Here is a 20,091-nt window from a genome sequence, read left to right as displayed (position 1 = left end):
GCGCTACGTCATCACGCGCTCACTGAGCAAACTTTATTTGAAAGCGCTCTGGCAAAAGAAAATATTTACATACACCTGCGGCTTCTTATACCCACAAGAGCAGCTCATCATCAGGACAGCACGTGTTCATCAGAATGCAAAGTTTCACTACTCTCACTCAATAGGAAAAGATGGCAAAATAATATAATCTAAAATATACGTAGAAGCCTGCAAGTATTCATGTGTCAAGTATATAATAATTATGATGAAGTTGCGGAGGTCGAGCACGAATGGTAGGCCTACACTGTTTTTACTTATTTATTATAATGATCTTCTTTTTCTTCTTCTTCCTCTTCTTCTTAATAATAATAATAATAATAATAATATGAATAGTGATGATAATAATATTATAATTCCTGTTATTATTATTAATAATAATTTTTTTATTATTTCTATTATTGTTATTATTATTATTATTATTATTATTATTATTACTTAATCTTTTTCTGCATTGTGTTTCAATCAATTCCATTTGATGTTTAGATGTACAGTAGATTAGTAGATTACAGTAGATGCCTATATAAAATAAATTTGGAGTATGGCTTTAAATAATTGTATTGACAGCAATCATATTTTTATATAGGCATTACCACTATTACCTCACAATGCCACATATATACAGTAACATATGTCTTCTTCCTTTTCCTCTACTTCTTCTTCTTGATGTATGGCTGCATGTTTTTTGTGTATGTATGTGTATCCTAGCTGTATAATTTGTTTGTTTGTTTGTATACCTGCAGTACAGAGCAGACTGTTAGCCTGTGCAGGTCTGTGTGTTCTGTAGGACTGCAGGACTTGTGTGCTATGTAGTGCTGTGTGTAGGTCTGTATGTTCTAATCCAGTTGTGTGTCATCCAGTGACAAGTTGTTATTTTATGTAACACCTTGGAGAAATATTGTCTCGTTTTTACTGTGTACTGTACTGTACTGTATATGGTTGTAATGTAAATGTGGACCATTCTTGACCATTTGATTTACAGAGAAACTCAAATACATGCTTCTGGACAAAAATAACATTGATCAGAAAATAAACAGAAATTCAACAAATAGATCCAGTAACTCAGTCTGGGAAAGCTTCCCCCTGATTTCTTTGCATGTTTAACTCTTGTTGGTAAACTTGTGGCCATTTTTTTTTCATTCCATTCAATTTTGATGTTCGAACAATTAATACATAGTTGCAAATGTTGTGAACCCAGAGATGTGTTGAATTTCACATCCAACATATTAATCCTTATCATGACTTTACCGTCATGTACATGTAGACAGCATAAGAGAATTTCCCTGTTTCTCCCAAACCATTTTTTCCACCAAACAGTTCACTGGACCAAAAGTAAAGCTATTGGGGGCACAGGAGGCCTTGGGAGTACATTGTTTCATTCTTGCTCATTTTCTGATCAATAATAATATTGTTATATATATATATAAGATTATTAAACTCTTAATATGTGGTCATTTTTCTCCAGGAGTGTATACATATTAGAAAATATATATATATATATATATATATATATATATATATATATATATATATATATATATATATACATATACAACAAAATATTACAGCAATTTATTATGCGGAAGTGTTTCTAATTGATTTTCATAAATACAATTTTTTAAATGTCTATGCATGTGTGCATCAGTGGGCATTTTTTCCGTTTAGTTATTTTTCTTAGACTATTATAATTACACTGATTATTGACGATATATCAGCTACCAGGACATGACTACATGGCAGCTATATACATTACAGCATTCAGCATTACATCAAAATGATTTCCATTCTATTTTTGTTGTTGTTTTTGCACATCAAAACTCAAAACGCTTTTTGTCCATAATGTGCCACTGCTTAACTTTGCAGCAACGCACATTTAAATCACACAGCAGTATTACCACTCTACTATGTATAATTAGCTTTTAAAACAAGCAGTGAAGAGTGTGTTGTTCTATATGCTATTGCTTACGAGGAGTGTGGCAGCCGTGCGTGCTGCACATTGTGCCTGGAGAGATTGATGTTTTGTCATCCACCTGCTTCAAAGCTGTAAAAGCAGCTGCAGCAAAAGGCAAACCTACCCGGCTTCCAAATCCAAACAAAGAAATCTTAGTGGGCTGTTTACATATCAGTGGAGGGATATGTGGGCTTGGGCTGATGTAGTGCCAGAATGGTTGAGAGATTTCAGTCCCTGCGTGATGGGTGAGTGTTAAATGCCTTTTTTGTTTGCTACAGCGAGGAACAATTTAAGGTGACTTGGGCTTTTGTGAGGGTAAGCCTGGATCCCGCAGCAATGTTTTGTTTTTTTCCCTTCAGCCTGGCATGCAGATTGTTACAGCCGTGCACTGTGTAAGTCTAATGGCATTTTGGAGTTAAAGGTTTATGCAGTTATGCTTTTCTGAATAGCGTGCACTGTTTTTATTCTTCCGTACTCCTCTCCGCTCTCTCTGTCCTGACGTCTTCCGCTCTTTTATAGCGTTTGAGCAGAGTAATCTATTGTGTCTTGTTTATCGCCAGCCATGGTCACTTCTCTGGAATGCAATTGGCTGGAACTACATCGTGTGGGTCTTGCTCCCTGCTTTTTTTTCCTCCTCCTCTCTCTCTCTCTCTCTCTCTCTCTCTCTCTCTCTCTCTCTCTCTCTCTCTTTCTCTAAGAGAATCCTTTGAAGCGAGACAAGAGCAGGGGTGCCTGGTTTATCGTGCCTCACTTTTTCTTCTCTTTTCCTTCTCTCTCCATGAATAAGAATAGGGGACCATTATTCACATCAGAGTAGATTAAGTGTATAAAGCTTTGTTTAGTTTTGTTAAGTTTATTTTGTAAGCATTACATCTGAATGGCAAATGTATATTGGATTTTATATGAGTGTTATATTTTTAGATTTCTTTCTAGCTGATACTCTTTATTCCCTGGGTTTTATAGATGGATCAATATTTTCTTGATCTCTATATTATACTATGATTTTAGTTATCTAGAACGTTGATACTCTGTTTTCTCCTTTTATATTACATGACTGTGAACAGTTATCGGTTTTGTGTGTATACCCTTATACTGTGAACATTTGCAGGTTTATGCCACACACACACACTCACACACACACACACACACACACACACACACACACACACACACACTCTGAAATGTGCATGATTCCACCTATTTTCTTTATGTGTAATGAAATAGATCAAGCCTAATTTAGGACTGACCCGAGTCACCATGCGTATCAGAAATTTGGCCACTGTCCTGGATGAAACCTTTTTACAGGGTTATTGGCACCACGCATGAAGCACAATATGTCAGAGGAAGTTAACGGGTCCCAGGCCAGTCTCCTCGTTCCCCATCATTGACAGCATGTGCTGTGACTCGACTGGCCAGCAGCTTGCGGCTCAAATTCTCCATTATTAGAATTGTTTATGTCATTGATATAATTACTATTGTTCTAACCTTTTGCATTTTTTTTTTTTTTTACAAAATAATCTAACATCGTGTCCCGATCAAGATATAAAACGCTTTTGTGATCAGAAATTGTCTGTGTTTATTCTCATTGGTTTTATAATTAATTTAGTTAATTTAGCTAATAATAGATTAAGATTAGATGTTTTCAGATTCTGTAGATGACCCGGGTCCGTAGGATATGCACTTATCAGTAGTGAACAGCTTTCAGCTTTCAAGTTACATTGAAAGAATTTGTTACTTGGTTGCCGGTTCTACAGGACTGGGCCTTCCGTGTATGGTGCGAGTGTGTGTGTGTGTGTGTAGTCGCTGTATTCATCTGGATGCTAATCAAGGTAAAGTGATTATTAGGAATGGGATTAAATTATCCAGGGCTTCTAAGTAATATCATCACAGCAAGTTTCAATACAACTGCATTGATATAATGCATTAAACAACATATATTGTCACACAGCAGCTTTACTGTTCAGGGGCTGTGTGTCAAAGGAGACAAGTAACTGCATTTCATCCTGTTACCCTGAGCTGTTACTGCATTGGCCCTCATACCAGCGAGTGTGAAAAGTACAAACGTGGCACATTTTGTGTGTCATGCACCAGACCGAACCATTTTTCCCTCCTACCCGAAGCAGGTGGTGTGAAGACTTAGCCTGGATTACAGGACCTTAGAGATAGCACTGAATCCAGCTTCCTGTCTAACACGAATTGATCGGATTAGAGCGTGTGGATTCCATCCCTGAGGGGAAAGCAAGCAAGTTGTATATAATTGACTTTTTTCCCCCTCTATGTTTTGTGGGCAGGGTGAAAACTTCATAGGGTAAATATCAGAAGGGGCAGAGGTTTGGTCAGACTGGCAAAGGCTTAAGGATCAATACCGCAGTGTGTGTGTGTGTGTGTGTGTGTGTGTGTGTGTGTGTGTGTGTGTGTGTGTGTGTATATGTGTTTCACAACATTAATGCACAGCCAAAGACATCTGGTTGTTGTACAGGTTTTTGTGCCAGATGAAGCTTTCCATTGTTTTACCCATTCATCACCCAGTCCCTCAACTATTTACTATATATTTATTTATTTGCTAGAACTAACCATTTTTTTCTTTTAACTCCCCGGTCTTTAATGTTGGAAACTCTTCCAAAGCAAGTGAAACTCCACCAAGTCACATTCTTTGTGAGTGATATCTTACTTGAGGAGTAAATCTGATTGTGATTTGAATCCTCTTGCTTATCTGGAGAAGGGCCGTGTGCTTCTCTTAAGTGGAGCAGAAACAAACACTTCAAGAGCAGCTCATCAAAGTCGCACGGACTCGGTTTCATTTCATTTTCTCAAGCGTCCCCCTAGTCATGCTATAAATTGTGTGTAATCTGTAGTATGGCTGGGTCAATTTGGTGGCACAATATTGATATTGCAATAAATATTTATATGACAGTACACTTGCTGATATATTGCTGTTACTCTCACTACTTTCTCTAACATTGCAAGACTAAGTACTGAAAAGTCCTACCTATTTCACTCACATGCTTAATGTGTGTATTTTTATAGAATATACTACAAACCTTCTTTGTTCAATAAGTCAATTTAGATCTCACAAAAACCCAAGTGTCTACTGTTTACTTTTCTAGTGCATCCATTTGGATTTCTTTCATTCATTTATCCGTGGTAATCACTTTATCCTGGACGTGATTGTGGTGCATGCAAAACCTGTTTCAGGAATACACTTAGTCCTAGCATGGGATACACTCTGTATAGGATGCCAGTCCATAACATTGAAACAAAAATTACACAAACAATAGGAAATCTGAGAACTGAATACAAAACCATACTATTAAAAATGTAAATTTGGTATAAAAAAAATTTAAATCAAACTTATGCTCATATGAATTATGACTTACTAGATATAGAAGAAAGGTCTGCAAATACTACTTCACTGTGAGAAATTCTTCAAGAGGAACCCTTTGCTAACCAGCAGTGTTTGTGACTCAAGCTGAGCTGAAAATGAATTTTGTTTCACATCCGTCTTTGTACACATATTAGATATCGTATCATATAAGATTATCCCGAAAGCATGCGCAATTACAAGCGCACTTTTGTCTGCTGAAAACAAAGCTCAGACAAAGATCAAAGATGCTGTTGATTTTATTAATTACATTAAGTATATTTTCTAATTGATTTATTAGCCATAGATGAGAATAAGAGCTGATTAAAGACTGCGCAGGGCAGCCTCAAAGTGCACTTCATCTAATTATATTGTGAAGAGTGAGTTCTTGTTATGTATCAGCTCTTGCTTTTGATTATGATTTGTTAGAGATTGCTTTGCGTGAGTACGCATGCATACAACCTGGTAGATTTGTGTGTGTGTGTGTGTGTGTGTTTGTGAGTTCAACCTGGTATCATTTTATGTTTGTGTTTGCACTTTCTATCTCTCTCTCTCTCTCTCTCTCTCTCTCTCTCTCTCTCTCTCTTTCTCTCTATCTATCTATCTATCTATCTATCTATCTATCTATCTATCTATCTATCTATCTATCTATCTATCTATCTATCTATCTATCTATCTTTAATGTATATACACACAGTATACACAGAACATCTAGACTTTTCCAGTTTAAGGTTAGAGGCACACAGCTGTATAGCATGTCTTGCATAACTATGCTTCTGTGCAAAAAGCAAGCTTTATGAAGATATGTTTTACATGGGTAGGTGTGGAAGCTCTTGAGTGGGCTCTGACCATAACACAATGAACATATTGGGATGAATTGGAATGCAGGCTGCAACCCACCTCACCTCATATCAGTACCTGACTTTACCAACATAACTAAACACACACAATCACACACACACTCACAAAGTAGAAATAGGCAATACAGTACACGTACAGTGCATTATGTGATGCAATACACATACAATATTTAAATACAAAAGAATTAATGTTTATGAAGCACAATTATCTTTTTATAGTATTTAGTAATTATAGTATTTACTTTCTAATGATATATTTGTTTATATATTTAAGGTAGTAAATGATTAAAAATACATGTACAAAAAAAAACACCTGGACAGACACAAGAAGTAACCAATTGCTTAGAATGAAGTGGAACCTTTAGGACAGTATGATATAAAACAGAGATAAAGAAATGTTTATTGATCTAATGAGGCCATATCATCTTCAATCCAGTCTTTCTACATGCGGCATAGAGACATATTGCCATTCTTCACATAACCACATGTAGAAACACAGCGCCTCTGTCATTTTGTCAAAGTATTAGGTTCAACTTAATGGATCAATTTTTTGATTATTAAAGCCAAGCCTCTGTGGTGCAGAGTAATGCGTTCTGCATTGATCTTCCTCCAACCTTTTATTGTCATTACTCCGGAGGCTCACACATTTAAAAGATATGTTCACAGGAATAAAGATTTTACAAAGTGACAGAGAGATAAATAACCTTATAAAGCACGTTTCAGTGCAGGAGACATGTTGGGGAGTGTTTAATGGTGCTTCATACTGGTCATCATATCTTAAATCTGTAATCAGCTTCACCACTGAGAACGCACATCCCCTTATGAACCACACGACCTTGACCTAAGTCCAATGTACTGTAGTGGCTAGTGTATTGAGCAGTGAAGCCTTCTACATTTCTTGATGATGGAGTTTGATTTTCTTTTTCTTTTTTTGGGGCAGGAGGAAAAAAAAAAAAAAACAGTGTGGTGATGCAGTAAAAAGGCCTGAAGCGCATGCAGTTTGTATTGACCAACAGTGCGAAAAGGAATGCAAGAGTTCAGAACATAATGATCGTAGTGAACTGGGTCTATGAGCTATGAGCAATGCCTGTGGGCGAACCAATCAATAGCCCATCAATAGCTTTTTATTAAAATTGTTTGCAAGGAAATAAAAATCCATATTGTTCTGTAGAGGACAAAAAAAAGCATGAGATGCCATTTATGTATTTATGCCAGTCAGATGACTGGAGAAGAATATTGGTTGTTGCACGATGGTATTAGAGCTTTGTAAATTTATACAGAAATTGAAGTCTACGCTCGTCTCTTTCGAATTGATTTTTCTGAGAAATGCAGTTGTGATGATATTATTTTCGCTTATTTTCAACCAAGCTGAATAGCCGTCACATTGCGCTCGTATTAAGATGAGATTAATAACACAAGTAATTATTACAATTCGCAGATTAATATTATGCTGCATAGGCAGTATTGATTTTACTCCCAAGTTCCTATGAAGATAAAGAATCGCTTAATATGGTTTACTGCGGAGATGATATCTATTGTAATTTGTTGTTGCCTGTTATACAGTACCGGCCTTTTTACAGAGTCTTTCTTTTTTTCTCTCTTTCTTTTTTCTTTTGCTTTTTTTTTTCCCAACCAGCATGAAATATGAGAGTATAATTCTCACCAGTGAAACCTGTCACCCAAGAAAGCTTTGTCTTTCTCTCCCCTCCTTTCCTTTTCCGCATTGTTCCCAGCCTAAATCAGATCTGTAGTGCTCCCTCAGTGATAGACCATTAGACATATAATGGAATTTGAAGAGCATCTTTATTTAGAACAGCCATTCTGGAGATTACTGTATAAACAACCCACCTCTTCTTATTTCGCCGAGCTCCGAGAGGAGGAAAAAAAAAAGGGAGAAAAAAGAGAACGCAAAGCAGATAGGTGTGGAGGCTGAAAAAGGGATGTACAGTTCGAGTTACATTGCCAGGCTTTGTGTGTTCTCGTTGCAGAAGAAGAGGGAAATCAAAGCGGCAAGCGCTCCGAGAGGGACCAACGGAGAGGAGGTGAGCTCTGCAATGGAGGACGGCTACTTCCTGTTCCTGCTGAAGTGACCCACAGGTCTGAGGAGGAGCGAGAAACAGAGCCAGGGAGAGAGAGGGAGAGAGAGAGAGAGAGTGAGTGAGAGAGAGAGAGAGTGAGCAAGAGAGCAAGAGAGAGCGAATGAGAGAGAGGGTGAGAGAGAGAGAGTGAGTATGAAAAAACAAAGGGAAAGCATGGGTACAGGAGGGGAGTGAGAGGGAGAGGGGAATATTCCACACAATATGATTGCGTTATGAAGAAGCTGAGGCCAGTCGAGAAGCAGCTGTCAAAAGGTTTAGGTCATCTTGATAACCCAACTGTAATTGTACTACTTTTGGACATGATTCTGTCTTCCACTAATGTGTATTTGTAGCCGTGTTGATTCTCTTTCTCCATGTGTATGCTGCATTTTTTATTATTTTTTGCTCATTTATATGCTAAGCTTAATTTTTTTAGGACATGCGTCATTTGTTTTGCTGAACTTATTTCACTGGAATTGCATTGCCACACTGGTTTTGTTGGGAGTGGTGTAAAAAAACAACTGTTTATTGTATAGTTAGTGTGTATATATATTACAAGAATATAATTCTTCTTACACATTTGAAACCTTTTTTAATTATTGCTAGAAAAAAACCCCAGCAGCTGCAGTCGCACATACCAGCCAAAAGAGGGCAACATGATTGCAGAATTCCTCTTGCCCGAGAGCTCTTGTGGATGGCAGGTTAAACGTGTAAGTAACAATAATTTACATTTGCGCTCGGAAGCAGCTCGCCTGCGCCGTCAGTCAGAGGTTCAAAGCAGGTCCGCACGCTCGGCAACAAAGGAGCTTATTGTCACATGTGAGATCTCCCGTGCCGGAATAAAGTTCTCCACAGTCAACATGTCTATGAAAGGACCTTGCCCTGGTGGCAGCCGAATAAAAACAAAAAGATACATTAAATACGCCTGTCTCCTGGAGAACCGACATCTTCACTCATCTTGCTGCTGCTCGAGATCCTGACGATAAGTTTATAAGATTTTTCTAAAAAAAAAAAAAAAAAAAAAAAAAAAAAAAAGGTTTTCGAGGAATTAAACAGAATTGAAATCTCTTCAGTGAATAGGTTTAGCATCAGGGAATAATCATAATCGTTTAAAATGTAAGCCGTCTATAAATAAGAAATCATCTTCACAGCTTCACAGGATTTTCAGAAGGTTTCTGACAAGGATTATCAAAAGGGACACATTTGGTAGTTAGGATCTTAAACATGCGCTGAATTAATACAGGTGGATATTCTGATGTGTGTGTACACAGTTGTATTTCAATGATTTGGTGACCAAATGTCTGCACAAAGAAAGAAATATCTTACATCTTTTGGGAAATTTGACTAGTTCTTATGAATTGCATTCGAATTGAGTATAGGGATTCAAAATTGTGTAGGCAATGCATTAATAATTATGTCAGTGGAAGGTGCTCACGAGGCTAGTAAGGCAAATGTGTGTGTGTGTGTGTGTGTGTGTGTGTGCATGTGTTAAACATACTTGTCACTGAGATGGTGGTGTGATTTGGCAGAAGCTGCTGCTGCAGAATCATTGGATTTTTGGAACATCGAGTGCACTTCAGCGAATAGCCGATAGAGGGAGGCCTCCTCAGACACAGAACATGACATGAAGCCAAAAAAACTCCAGAGCTTTTTCTGCTTCCCAATAAAGCGTAGTCTATGACTTATATTATTAGAAGTATTATTATTAGTGATATCATTTTGACTAAATCAATTATTTAAATCGATTTTCTTTTGAAGACATCAATCATTTTCTTAAATAATATATGACAAATCTATATTCATTAAACTATGATATTAGATACTGAATAATTTTTGTTTTATATTTATGTTAATGTAACATCCTAATTATGAGTTATATTAATATACTTATCTAATACCGATATATTTGATTCTTACATTTTTATATTTTTTGCATCTAATCTCATAATATTGTTTAATTGTTTTGGACTCTGCTTTGCACGGCTCTAAATCTGGTATCAATCCTGTCACTTTCCCTTCCATAACAGCAGTGCACAATGTAGCACAATTCAATTAGGCTGGACATGCTGTACAATTAGGCTTTCCTGTTACAGAATTTAACGGTAAATTACTTGCATATTTGCCAGTCATTTGTGAGTGTGGTTTGATTCATTTGACTCTCAGAGTTCAATGTTGGAGAGTGGGTGATGTAGGGTGATGTGCTTTCACAAATATAAATATAAATATATATATATATATATATATAAGCAACAGAAATATCACTGACCGAAATTCTCAAGGTGTCAGATTTTCATCAGTGATGATTGAATGATTGCTTTTGCTTTTCTGTGTGAACAATGAGTTGAGGAGATGCTCTACTTGTTTAGCTTAATGTTGCATTAAGCAGGTGTGTGTTTATCCTCTGATCTATTTATAAATGCAAACTACTCGACTTTATTGCTTCCCTGCAATAACCCTTTCAAAACTCGTTTTTCTTTTTTCACTGTCTTTTTTTTTTCTTTTTCCTTCCCAATAACTGGGTTACAGTGTGAATATTTGTTGCAGAGATTTGCTGATCCGGACATTTTCGTGTTGTTTTAAATAGCAACAACAAAGAACTGCATGTTTCTAGTGTTTCACTAAGCTAATTGATTAGCACACCATGACTGCTGTTTTGCTTCGAATGAATTCCGACTCAAGTTTTTATTTGTAGAACATTTTTATGGCTGTAAACACGAGGAGATCTCATCCCGCGGTGTTTCTAATTGTCTTATGTTTACGTGTGTGCAATTTTTTTTTTTTGATATTTATAACACGGCTTGCATTGCAGTCAGCCGAACTGCCAGGCATCTGTTACAGCGTTCACACAAAGCTGCCTGTTCGCTTTGTGCATCGAGTCGTTCTCTACTTCTAATGGCTGCTGGTTATTTGTTCTCCACCTCATCAAAACGTTTTTTTTTTCTTCTCCCTCACTAGTGTTTGTAGGAAGAGGAGAGTGAGACAGCATGGCACAGATGTGCCCGCTTTTTACCCGCCTGCCTGCGTCGATGCCGGTGAGCAAATTTGCTGCTCGGCGCTGTAACTGACACAACAGCCGACACATGAGCTCGGAGCCAGAGATGGGTCTAATCGACGCTGGCAGAACATTCTCTGCTTAATTTTAGCCATAATGACTGAGAGGGGTGAAATGATACTTTAAAAGAGGGGGAGACAAGCAGGGGGAGAGAAAGAGAGAGTGACAGAGACAGAGACAGAAAGAAGGGAGGAGGAAGGAAAAAAAAAAACCAGGAGAGAACTTGGTGATTAGTTGTTCTGGAGAATCTTGGCCGGGGAAGCAGAAACACTAATCCTCACTTTGGTTGGAGCCATTTTGCACAGTAGGTCCCTGATTCCGCCCCCTCTCGATTTTAAGACCCGTGTCAAGCTCAGACTCGTCTCCCGCGTCTCGCTGCTCTCATTTCCTATGCCTTCTGGCCAACTGGGCTATTTATAAGAAATCATTTTTCTTCTTGCTTTTATTTAATTCTTTCCTACTTGTTTGATTTTCTGCCCTGGTTAGGAAGGTGGCCAGATGAGTGGCAGAGATCCAGAGGGTTCCACCACTCACAGCTCCTCACATTCTCACATGCAGAATCCTCTGCTTGTGCAACAGCCCAACTATGTTTGTCACCCTCCACCCACCCAACACACTCCCTCATATATGCACCAATAATCTCAGCTCTATAGCCTTGAGCTTGACTCTTCATGTCTTTCTCTTCATCCACTTCTGTTAAAAGCACCCATCTTATTTTTGCACATGCCGTCGGCGAAGCCTGCCGCAGTGTTTACTGATTGCAAGATGGCTAACTAGGCTTCAGATCCAGATTACAGTATTTGTTTTCATTGATAGCTGTATCTAGATCAAAGCAGAGCTGAAGGCCTTTGCATTGATGCTTTTTTTTCTTATTCTTTTTCGAACGTGTATTCTGTTTTGAACGCAGTCAGATTTGATGTCAAGCTCAATAATCTTTTGTGCTTTAGCACACTACATCTTACATACTTGCCCACCAACCAAAAAGATTGATTTGAGTCCTTATTGGTGTCTTTTGAGAACACGTTGTGTTAAATTCACTTTAGTGAATGTTTACATAATTACAGAACACAACTTCTCTCGCGTCAAAGTCGAATGCAAAAGCAGTGATCATTAGATAAAGCCTTGGGAACAAAATAATTCACTATAAGAACTCCTGTTGGGTCATTTGAGAAGGGAAACTCTTAAAGCACTAATATCTGTTTCATGCAAATGAACATCTAAAACCTGACCGCTTTGTAAATAAACCCATCGCTCACTGCAAATAATGATTACATGTGAGCAAATGAATAGTGAAATACCTTCTACTTAAAGTGTTTTCTATTACACAAGTTTTATTATGGCTTTCTTTTTCCCCTTTCCCTTATTTCCTATAAAATTAATTTCCCTGACCTCTGAGTATCCAGAGCAGAGGGGCTCAAATTCCACACTTTATTATTGCGCCGTTTTATTTTACTGTAAAATATGTGCACCGGGATAACGAGGGACCAGAGATTCCACTTATTGATTTTCGTGTCATGGCTTGAAATAACAATTAAAACAGAGGAAATCCCGACACCTGGTTCTTAGGTTAGTGACTCTGGGAATGAATATAAAGTTAAGTATAAAGTTAAAAATGTAATTTTTTTTTTTGCTCTCTTGGAATAGACATGGCGTTTGGTGTGTAAATTCACAGCAGTTCGTGTGGAAGGGCAGCACAGCAATGAGAATATGATTCCTCTCAGCTGAATTCATATCGCGCCATAATCTGAAACATTTAATGGATTAATGATGCATCTCATGGTGTTTTTCAGCTTATGATTTGCACTTCATTTTTAAGTAAAACTCTTACAAAAGAAAGCCAAACAACTGATTCAGAGGAGAGATAAGATATTTTAATCTACTGCTCTACTGCTTTTTAACTTCTGCCTGTGAAACACTACCTGTGCTACAGTGTTAAATGGCAACCGGAAAAAAGAAAAATATTCACTTTTATTATCATCTTTAATAACATGTGCTGACTAATGCTCTGGACTCCTCTGCATTAATGCATCTCAGAGTGTCTTTAAGCTCTGGCATGGCTGTCCTTGCCAGTCTCATCCCATCAATCGTGCCAGCGATGGGTAGAAGTGGCAGGAAAAAATTAATCAACTGAAACTTTCACAGGCCACAGTCACCGGCTAGAAAAAAACTTTCTTGCCAGCTTAAATGCACATTTAAAGAAAGTGTCTGCTGATAGATATTGATATGGATTTTAATAAACGTGTGAGGGATGGCACCTAAAATGCTGCCCACATAATGCAGTTTGACAGTGTATTTGTACTAATAACCCCTTAGAGCAGTGATGAAATAGTGGGTGCACCACTGTAGGCATGATTAATGTGGCTGAAGTAATTAAATTCCATTAGGCCCTGGGATTACCTGTGTGTGCAAGCGTGAGGCAGGCCATAGTAAGCGAGCCAGCCAGGACTCCACACACTAATGCTTTTTAAAGCGCCGCTCGCAGCCCAGGAGAAACGCGAGCTAACACAGGACATCTGCTCCCCTTTGATGGCTGATGGTATTGATGCATTCAATCATTAACGGAGGGTAGAGGATGCATGTGTGTAGGGAAAGGTGCAAAAATGAAGGTCTAAGATGCAAACCAAAAAAAAAAACAAGATCTGCAAAAACAGATCTTCTGGAGAAAGTATTGTGTTCTCCGGATGTCCCCGCTAGCAGGGGTCTGGCTGCAGGCGGTGCTGTCGCAGGCCTCTGTGGGAGTAGCTTATGCCCAGGTTATGATGTTGTGCTGTAGGTTTTTTTCCTGCAGCTTGTTTTTCACCCTGCACTCTGTCCTCCCTGTAGGTGCGCAGTAGCACCGCCTCCCTCCCACTGTCCCCTGCTGTTTTGCAGCAGATTCCTGAAGCCTGGCATCATTGCGGGCAGAGAGAGGCCTGCGCCCTTTGCAAATGGCTACAGTAATGACCCACTTGGGAGGCAACAGTTCAGCGTAGCTGCGGATGTGTCCAGGTGCCGCAACATAAGCATTTCATTAAATATTGAAGCAAGCGCTTTCAGTTACAGTGGCGGAAAAAAATACATTTGGCATCCTTCCAAAAGTGACTAAATGTATGTGAGCCCTCTCTCTCTCTCTCTCTCTCTCTCTCTCTCTCTCTCTCTCTTTTTTTCCTCTTCTCTCTAATCACTTTCTGGTTTTACTTGACCTTTCTTCTGCTAATTAGTTGCCTTCTTGAAATGCATTATGGGTAATCTATCTTGGGCGATCCAGCTTCCCACTTCCCGCTCCGGTAATCACTCTAAATGTATGAATGATTTATTCAGTGGAGCCATTTCTCACAATCTTAAAATACACAAACCATAAAATACAGCCCAATTATTACGTGGCTGCAGCAGGCCCTGGGCAGGTCCACGCGCGTGTGCGATGGATTCGCAGTGACATTGAACGAGAAGAGCTACATTTGACGAGCAAAACAAGGCGAAATGCAGGGAGGAACTCGCAGCTGTCTCGCGACATGGATCACGCGGATGAGTGCAGTAATGGATGGTGTTGAGGCTCGCGCGTGAGCTCCCATGCTGTGTTAAATGCTGTCTGTACGCTGGTGTGAATACGCTGCACATGAGGTTTTCTGACTCCTTGCATGCATAATTGCTGTGTGCCGAGGCTTTTCAGGTGGTGAAGAAAGAACTGCAACCAAGCAAATGCTGACTACGTGCGCATTAACAGCGCACTTTAACAAACTGCTGAACGTTTCCTGCGCTCAGAAACACATTACGCACATGGTGCGGCGTAGCCAGCATTTAAACTTTAGACATTTGTCTGACGTATATGTTAACAAGACAACCATTAGTAAGTGCTATTTGTCATACGGATTGTGTGTGTGTGTGTGAGGAGTGATATATCTGTAAAGGATGTGTGAGTGTGTGTGTGCGCATGTGCAGTGTGCCCACTGGAAATAGGCAGAGCAGATGTGTAGAGCTGAGGCCCTTGGCTGCTGCCAGCTCCTGGGATCTTGTGTTGACATGTGCCTTCAGGTGCACAACACCCCCCATTACACGCCTAACACAATTCCTCCCTTACAACAAGCATGCCCGGCCACAGCGTACATGCCTCGCTCTCTCACGCATTCACTAACTCACTCACTCACTCACTTACTCACTCACCGTGTGCGCTGCTACAATAACAGGAATAATGCAGGTATAGAATCTGAGGCAAAAGAAAAGATGTGTTTACCTTGAAAAAAAAAGAAAAGAAAAATATATATAATGAGTAATTTAACAGTGATGATTTTGCTGTGCAGTATTAGAATATGGAACTTGGAAAAGTACAGTATGTATGATATATAATATAATATAATATATACACAGGCTAAATGAATACATTTACATGGCTTTATTTTGCATTAATTTGAAGAAAAATGCAATACAATTTCTTTTATAATTTTTATCATTTGATATTCAACAAACACCCCTTAAAACATTTGCATACGCTTTTGGAAAGCTGTAATAAGAGCACACATCGCTCAATACCTAACAAATCTCTAGACTGTGGAAGCATGTTAGAATTATTTCTTTGAATTAATGGCGATGCTACGTGGTACCTTTATCCCTGGGAGCAGAACACATATAAGAATGTGCATCAATTAGGTCTGACGTAAAAGGAAAAGGACATTTTATTGCTCTAAGGATTTATTCAATTTAACTCTGTAATTGCCTGCAATTCACATGCTCATTATATTACAATTTAGTGCATTTAACACCAGCTGTTATAGAGTTAATGACAGGAGCTATAGGGAGTCGCTCACAAGATCCCAAATGACTTTGCACAAGGTGTAATTCCACGTATTAAATATGAGGCCTAATTCAGGAAATGTCAAAGGACTCGATTTCTACTGTAAAATTGCGTGTATAGTAGGACATACAAGAGAAGAGTGAGGGGAAAAAAGAATCAGCTTTTCTTAATTTTTTTTTTCTTTCATTTAATGCCAAATCTTAATTATGGCCATCACTGTGAATGGTTTCTTAGATTTCTTTGCAGTAGGCTAGAAACTAGTGGAAGTAAATGGAGGTGAAGTGTAGCAGAATTAGAACTGGTACAGCGATGACCAAAAACAATTTCATAAGTAACACTTCAGAAACAACTCACAAGTTTTAGTTTTTGGTGGCTTAATTTGTGTGGTTTGCACACTTTCAGTGCAGGTGATTATTTATTTTTTTTTCAGTTTTTTGCTGAATATATTTTTATATCACTCCTTTTTTTTTCTTTCTCTTTGCTCTCTTTCGGTGTCTTTGCTCTGAAGATATACAAAGTCAGTGGTCTAATTGTAATTGTAAAGATGGCTCTGAGCAGTGGCCGTGTTTGTGTGTTGATTGTTTACTGCTTCTTGCCACCTCCTTTTCCTCTTTCTTTTTTCCTCTCCCTCTCTCTCTCTCTCTCTCTCTCTCTCTCTCTCTCTCTCTCTCTCTCTTTCTCTCTTTCTCTCACGGCTGTAAGTCTAAAATTTTAATTACGCTGCCTGACAGGCGCAGTGCGTGATGCACGGCCCTGCATTCATCACGGCGAGAGGGCCGGTGGTGCCGGCCGCCATGCCTCGTTCCCGAAAGCCGGAGCACGGGCTGAGCAGCAGGTGCCATATTACTGTGTACAGAAAAGCAATTAGGAAGCATATTGGATGAATGAGGAACGCATTAATATTAGCAAGTACATTTGTCAGTGGGTTTGATGCGAGTCTTTTTCTTTTCTTTATGCAACATTAAGATTGTGGCGCTCATAAATTCTCCGCTTAAATTGCCATCTGTTCCCCTGTCAGGCCACTCTGAGATAGTGAGGAGGAGGGCGGGGAGGAGGAAAGTTTTTCTCCTTTCTTTTTTTCTGTCTCTATCTATCCTCGCTCTTCTTCTGATCAAACATATTTTTCTGTTTTGCACAGGGAGGATGTGACTTTCTTTTAATTTATGTAGAAGGGACACAGCGAGCTCTCCTGCACGCTTAAATCGCTCTGGCTTGTCCAAGCTCGTTCCACAGTTTGGTGCCAGATCAAAAAAAAAAAAAAAGGAGAAAAGAAAAGAAATTCAGTAAGAGATATATTTAACTTGGTTTTATATTTAATTAAATCCAAAGTGCAGACGGTAAAATATCCCTTGGCAACGTTGCATTTCGAGGCACAGAGTCAGAACTCTGTGTGTGTGCGTGCATGTGTGTGGATGGTGTAGCTCACACAGGGATGCGCTCTGTCTTATACTCCTCTCCTTCTATTTCATTGTCTCTGGGAAAGGAAGAGCTTGAAGCTTCAATGTCTTTGGAACAGTGGCAATGTTCTTGGGGCTATCATCTCAATAACACGGGCAGCTTAATGACGGCACGTCCACGTGCTGTCACTGTGAGATTACTGTCAGCGTGTCCCGTGGCCGCAGGGGATGTGGGGGTGTGCCGAGCTCAGGCGGAGAGTGTTAGGTGTTGTGTGTTGGGGTGTGTGTCTGTGTGTGGGGTACACAGAGCCCCATGGTAGTTAGTTAGCCTGCAGTGTGTGTTAAGTGGACTAAGCAGGCAGCACAGTGGCAGAGGCATCACGCTTACAGTAGAGGCATAATACAGCAGTCATGATACTTAAATCGGTGGACACATGGGTAGTAAGAGACATTAGCACTATTTAAATTATAGGCAGGAATTATTCTTTGAGTTAGGCCTCTTGTGTGACTTGCCAATAATGATAAGAGTGGTGGAAATAGGATTTTATATATATATATATATATATATATATATATATATATATATATATATATATATATATATATAAATAGTGGTGTAGTCCGGTTCGGTGCACATGTAAAGAATGCAATCCTTTTTACGTATAATATAGTTAAAATGTAAGTTCCCTCAGGAACGTATTAAGTGGCAGACCGCAAGTTTGTTTTCGTCTTCACCATGGAATTAAGCACATTTTTTAAAATTATTATTACATTTGAAAATGTTAGCGCAGTGTCATTGTGGCTGCTCACTTCGTACAGTAAATAATATTTGTTTTGCGCATGCATGAAAACGCTGAAGAATCAATATGATCCATATGGATTCTTTAGCGTTTTATGTCCAGATTCAAGAATTTCTCTTAAAAGGAGAAAATCCTGACAATTCCACATATCGAGGGAGTGAATGAACGAAGGATGGAAGGAAAATATGCTGAAATAAGTAGAGCAGTTAAGTAGATCATATCTTTTAGAAAATTTAATATTAAATGTAAAACACACACACACACACGCACACGCACACACACACACACACACAAACACTTACCCAAATGGGGTCTAACAAATGTAAACTATTTAATAAAATGTTTCCATTTATTGAATTTTATTTCATCACTTTAATTTGCTCCACTTTAATTAATTACTCAATTTAATTGATATAATTAAAGTGTATTGCATTAATATGATTTATTATATTAAATGTTTTATGAAATATTATATTATATATTATATATATATTATTTAACTTTGGAGACAATTTTGTAATGAGCTGAAATAGAAAACATTTTATGTAAAAAAAAACAACAACAAGAAAGCCTAAATATACAAAATATAAATGATGTAGTGATTACATACTAATATGTTGATATCATAATATGGTGTAAATAGATAGATAAATAAATAAACAACTCAATAGATTTGAAATGTATATTTTTCTCTTTCCAAACATGTAATACTAAAAAGTACATATTAAATATTTTATACTTTGGTAGTTCCACCAGAGTCTTATGCATAGCACAGACAACAGGAGAAGTAAAAACAGTGACATCATATGAACACAGATTATACAATAAGAAATACAGTAAACACAAAAATAATGGTTTTTTTTTGGGGTTATGTCAGTGCTAGCATCACTCGACCCAATCACAGAGAGCAAATCTAGAAGCCAGAAAATGGTCTGAATATTTGCAAAACAGATGCGCACAAACACACATACACACAGAAAAAAACTGCTGTGAGTTGTGCTCATTTGCATATTTGAGCATTTTGAGACATCAGTACTGCAAAAGCCACAATATTGTGATTAGGATTAAGAATCAGTATGTTCTGCAGAGCAAATCTGTTTCAACTTAAGTGATAATCAGAATTCATTGTTAAAATGTGTTGTATGTGTTTATACAAATCTTATCCTCACAGAGTAACAGAAGAAAACAGTACAAACTCCATTCTTGCTCGAGTGGTATCCTTAATGAACATGTTGTGCAGCAAAAGAAATGGACAATAATAAATTATTTAGAACAAAGTAACACTTCAATGACAAACAAAAAAGTACAGGTTACTCCATTTTTTCCCAATTGAGTATTATTGTTTTTTTTCTGAAAGGTTTTGGTTTACTGATTACAAAGAGGAAAGTTTTCCTCACAGGATTTGATTTGGGAGACGGCTATAAAACCTCCTGGAAGGTTTCCGTGGTTGTTATTTAAGGTTTTTTTTGTAATCGTATTGCAGTGTTTCTGCACTAAAGTAGTGGTCACAGGGCCAGCTTGAAGCTGTTCTTTACAGCATTTGTTAATAAAATATATTCCCTTCGGAAGAGCGTTCACAGTTATTCGCTAGCTTTATCGGCAATCAAAAATGTACTGTTGTCAGTAGCCGTTGTGATAATTCGTATAGCAGACGCTGGCTGAGAGATCAAGGATCAGAGGAGAAATAAAAGTTTGGCCACTGTAGACCGGAGTTCTTCTCAAAGTGAACACTTTTAATGTGGTTTGTGATTTAACAGCTCTCCCTGTTTAGCATTTATGGCTCAAAAG

At 38.2% G+C, this 20,091-nt stretch overlaps 1 protein-coding gene across 29 annotated transcripts in view; it reads left to right on the top strand.

The window, feature by feature from the left end:
* Positions 1-136: 136 nt before the first annotated feature.
* The window catches only part of LOC124401350 (stress response protein NST1-like), a 225,111-nt gene continuing 205,156 nt past the window's right edge, over positions 137-20,091 (top strand). For 23 of the 29 annotated variants that reach the window (XR_006928555.1, XR_006928558.1, XR_006928562.1 and 20 more), the window contains exons 1-2: positions 137-272; positions 8,197-8,361. Coding sequence is in view for 23 of the 29 variants with exons in the window: in XM_046873754.1 (XP_046729710.1) it covers positions 242-272; positions 8,197-8,361 (196 nt within the window). In the remaining 6 variants the exon portion in view is untranslated. Of the gene's footprint in view, positions 273-2,083; positions 2,233-8,196; positions 8,362-8,892; positions 8,997-20,091 lie in introns of those variants that run through there. The other 6 variants (XM_046873779.1, XM_046873788.1, XM_046873658.1 and 3 more) reach the window with 4 other exon arrangements.

This window comes from Silurus meridionalis, chromosome 2 (assembly GCF_014805685.1).
Source record: "Silurus meridionalis isolate SWU-2019-XX chromosome 2, ASM1480568v1, whole genome shotgun sequence".
NCBI classification, from domain to species: Eukaryota; Metazoa; Chordata; class Actinopteri; order Siluriformes; family Siluridae; genus Silurus; species Silurus meridionalis.
Note: the sequence above shows the minus strand (reverse complement) of the source record. Positions and strands in the feature narration are given on the sequence as shown.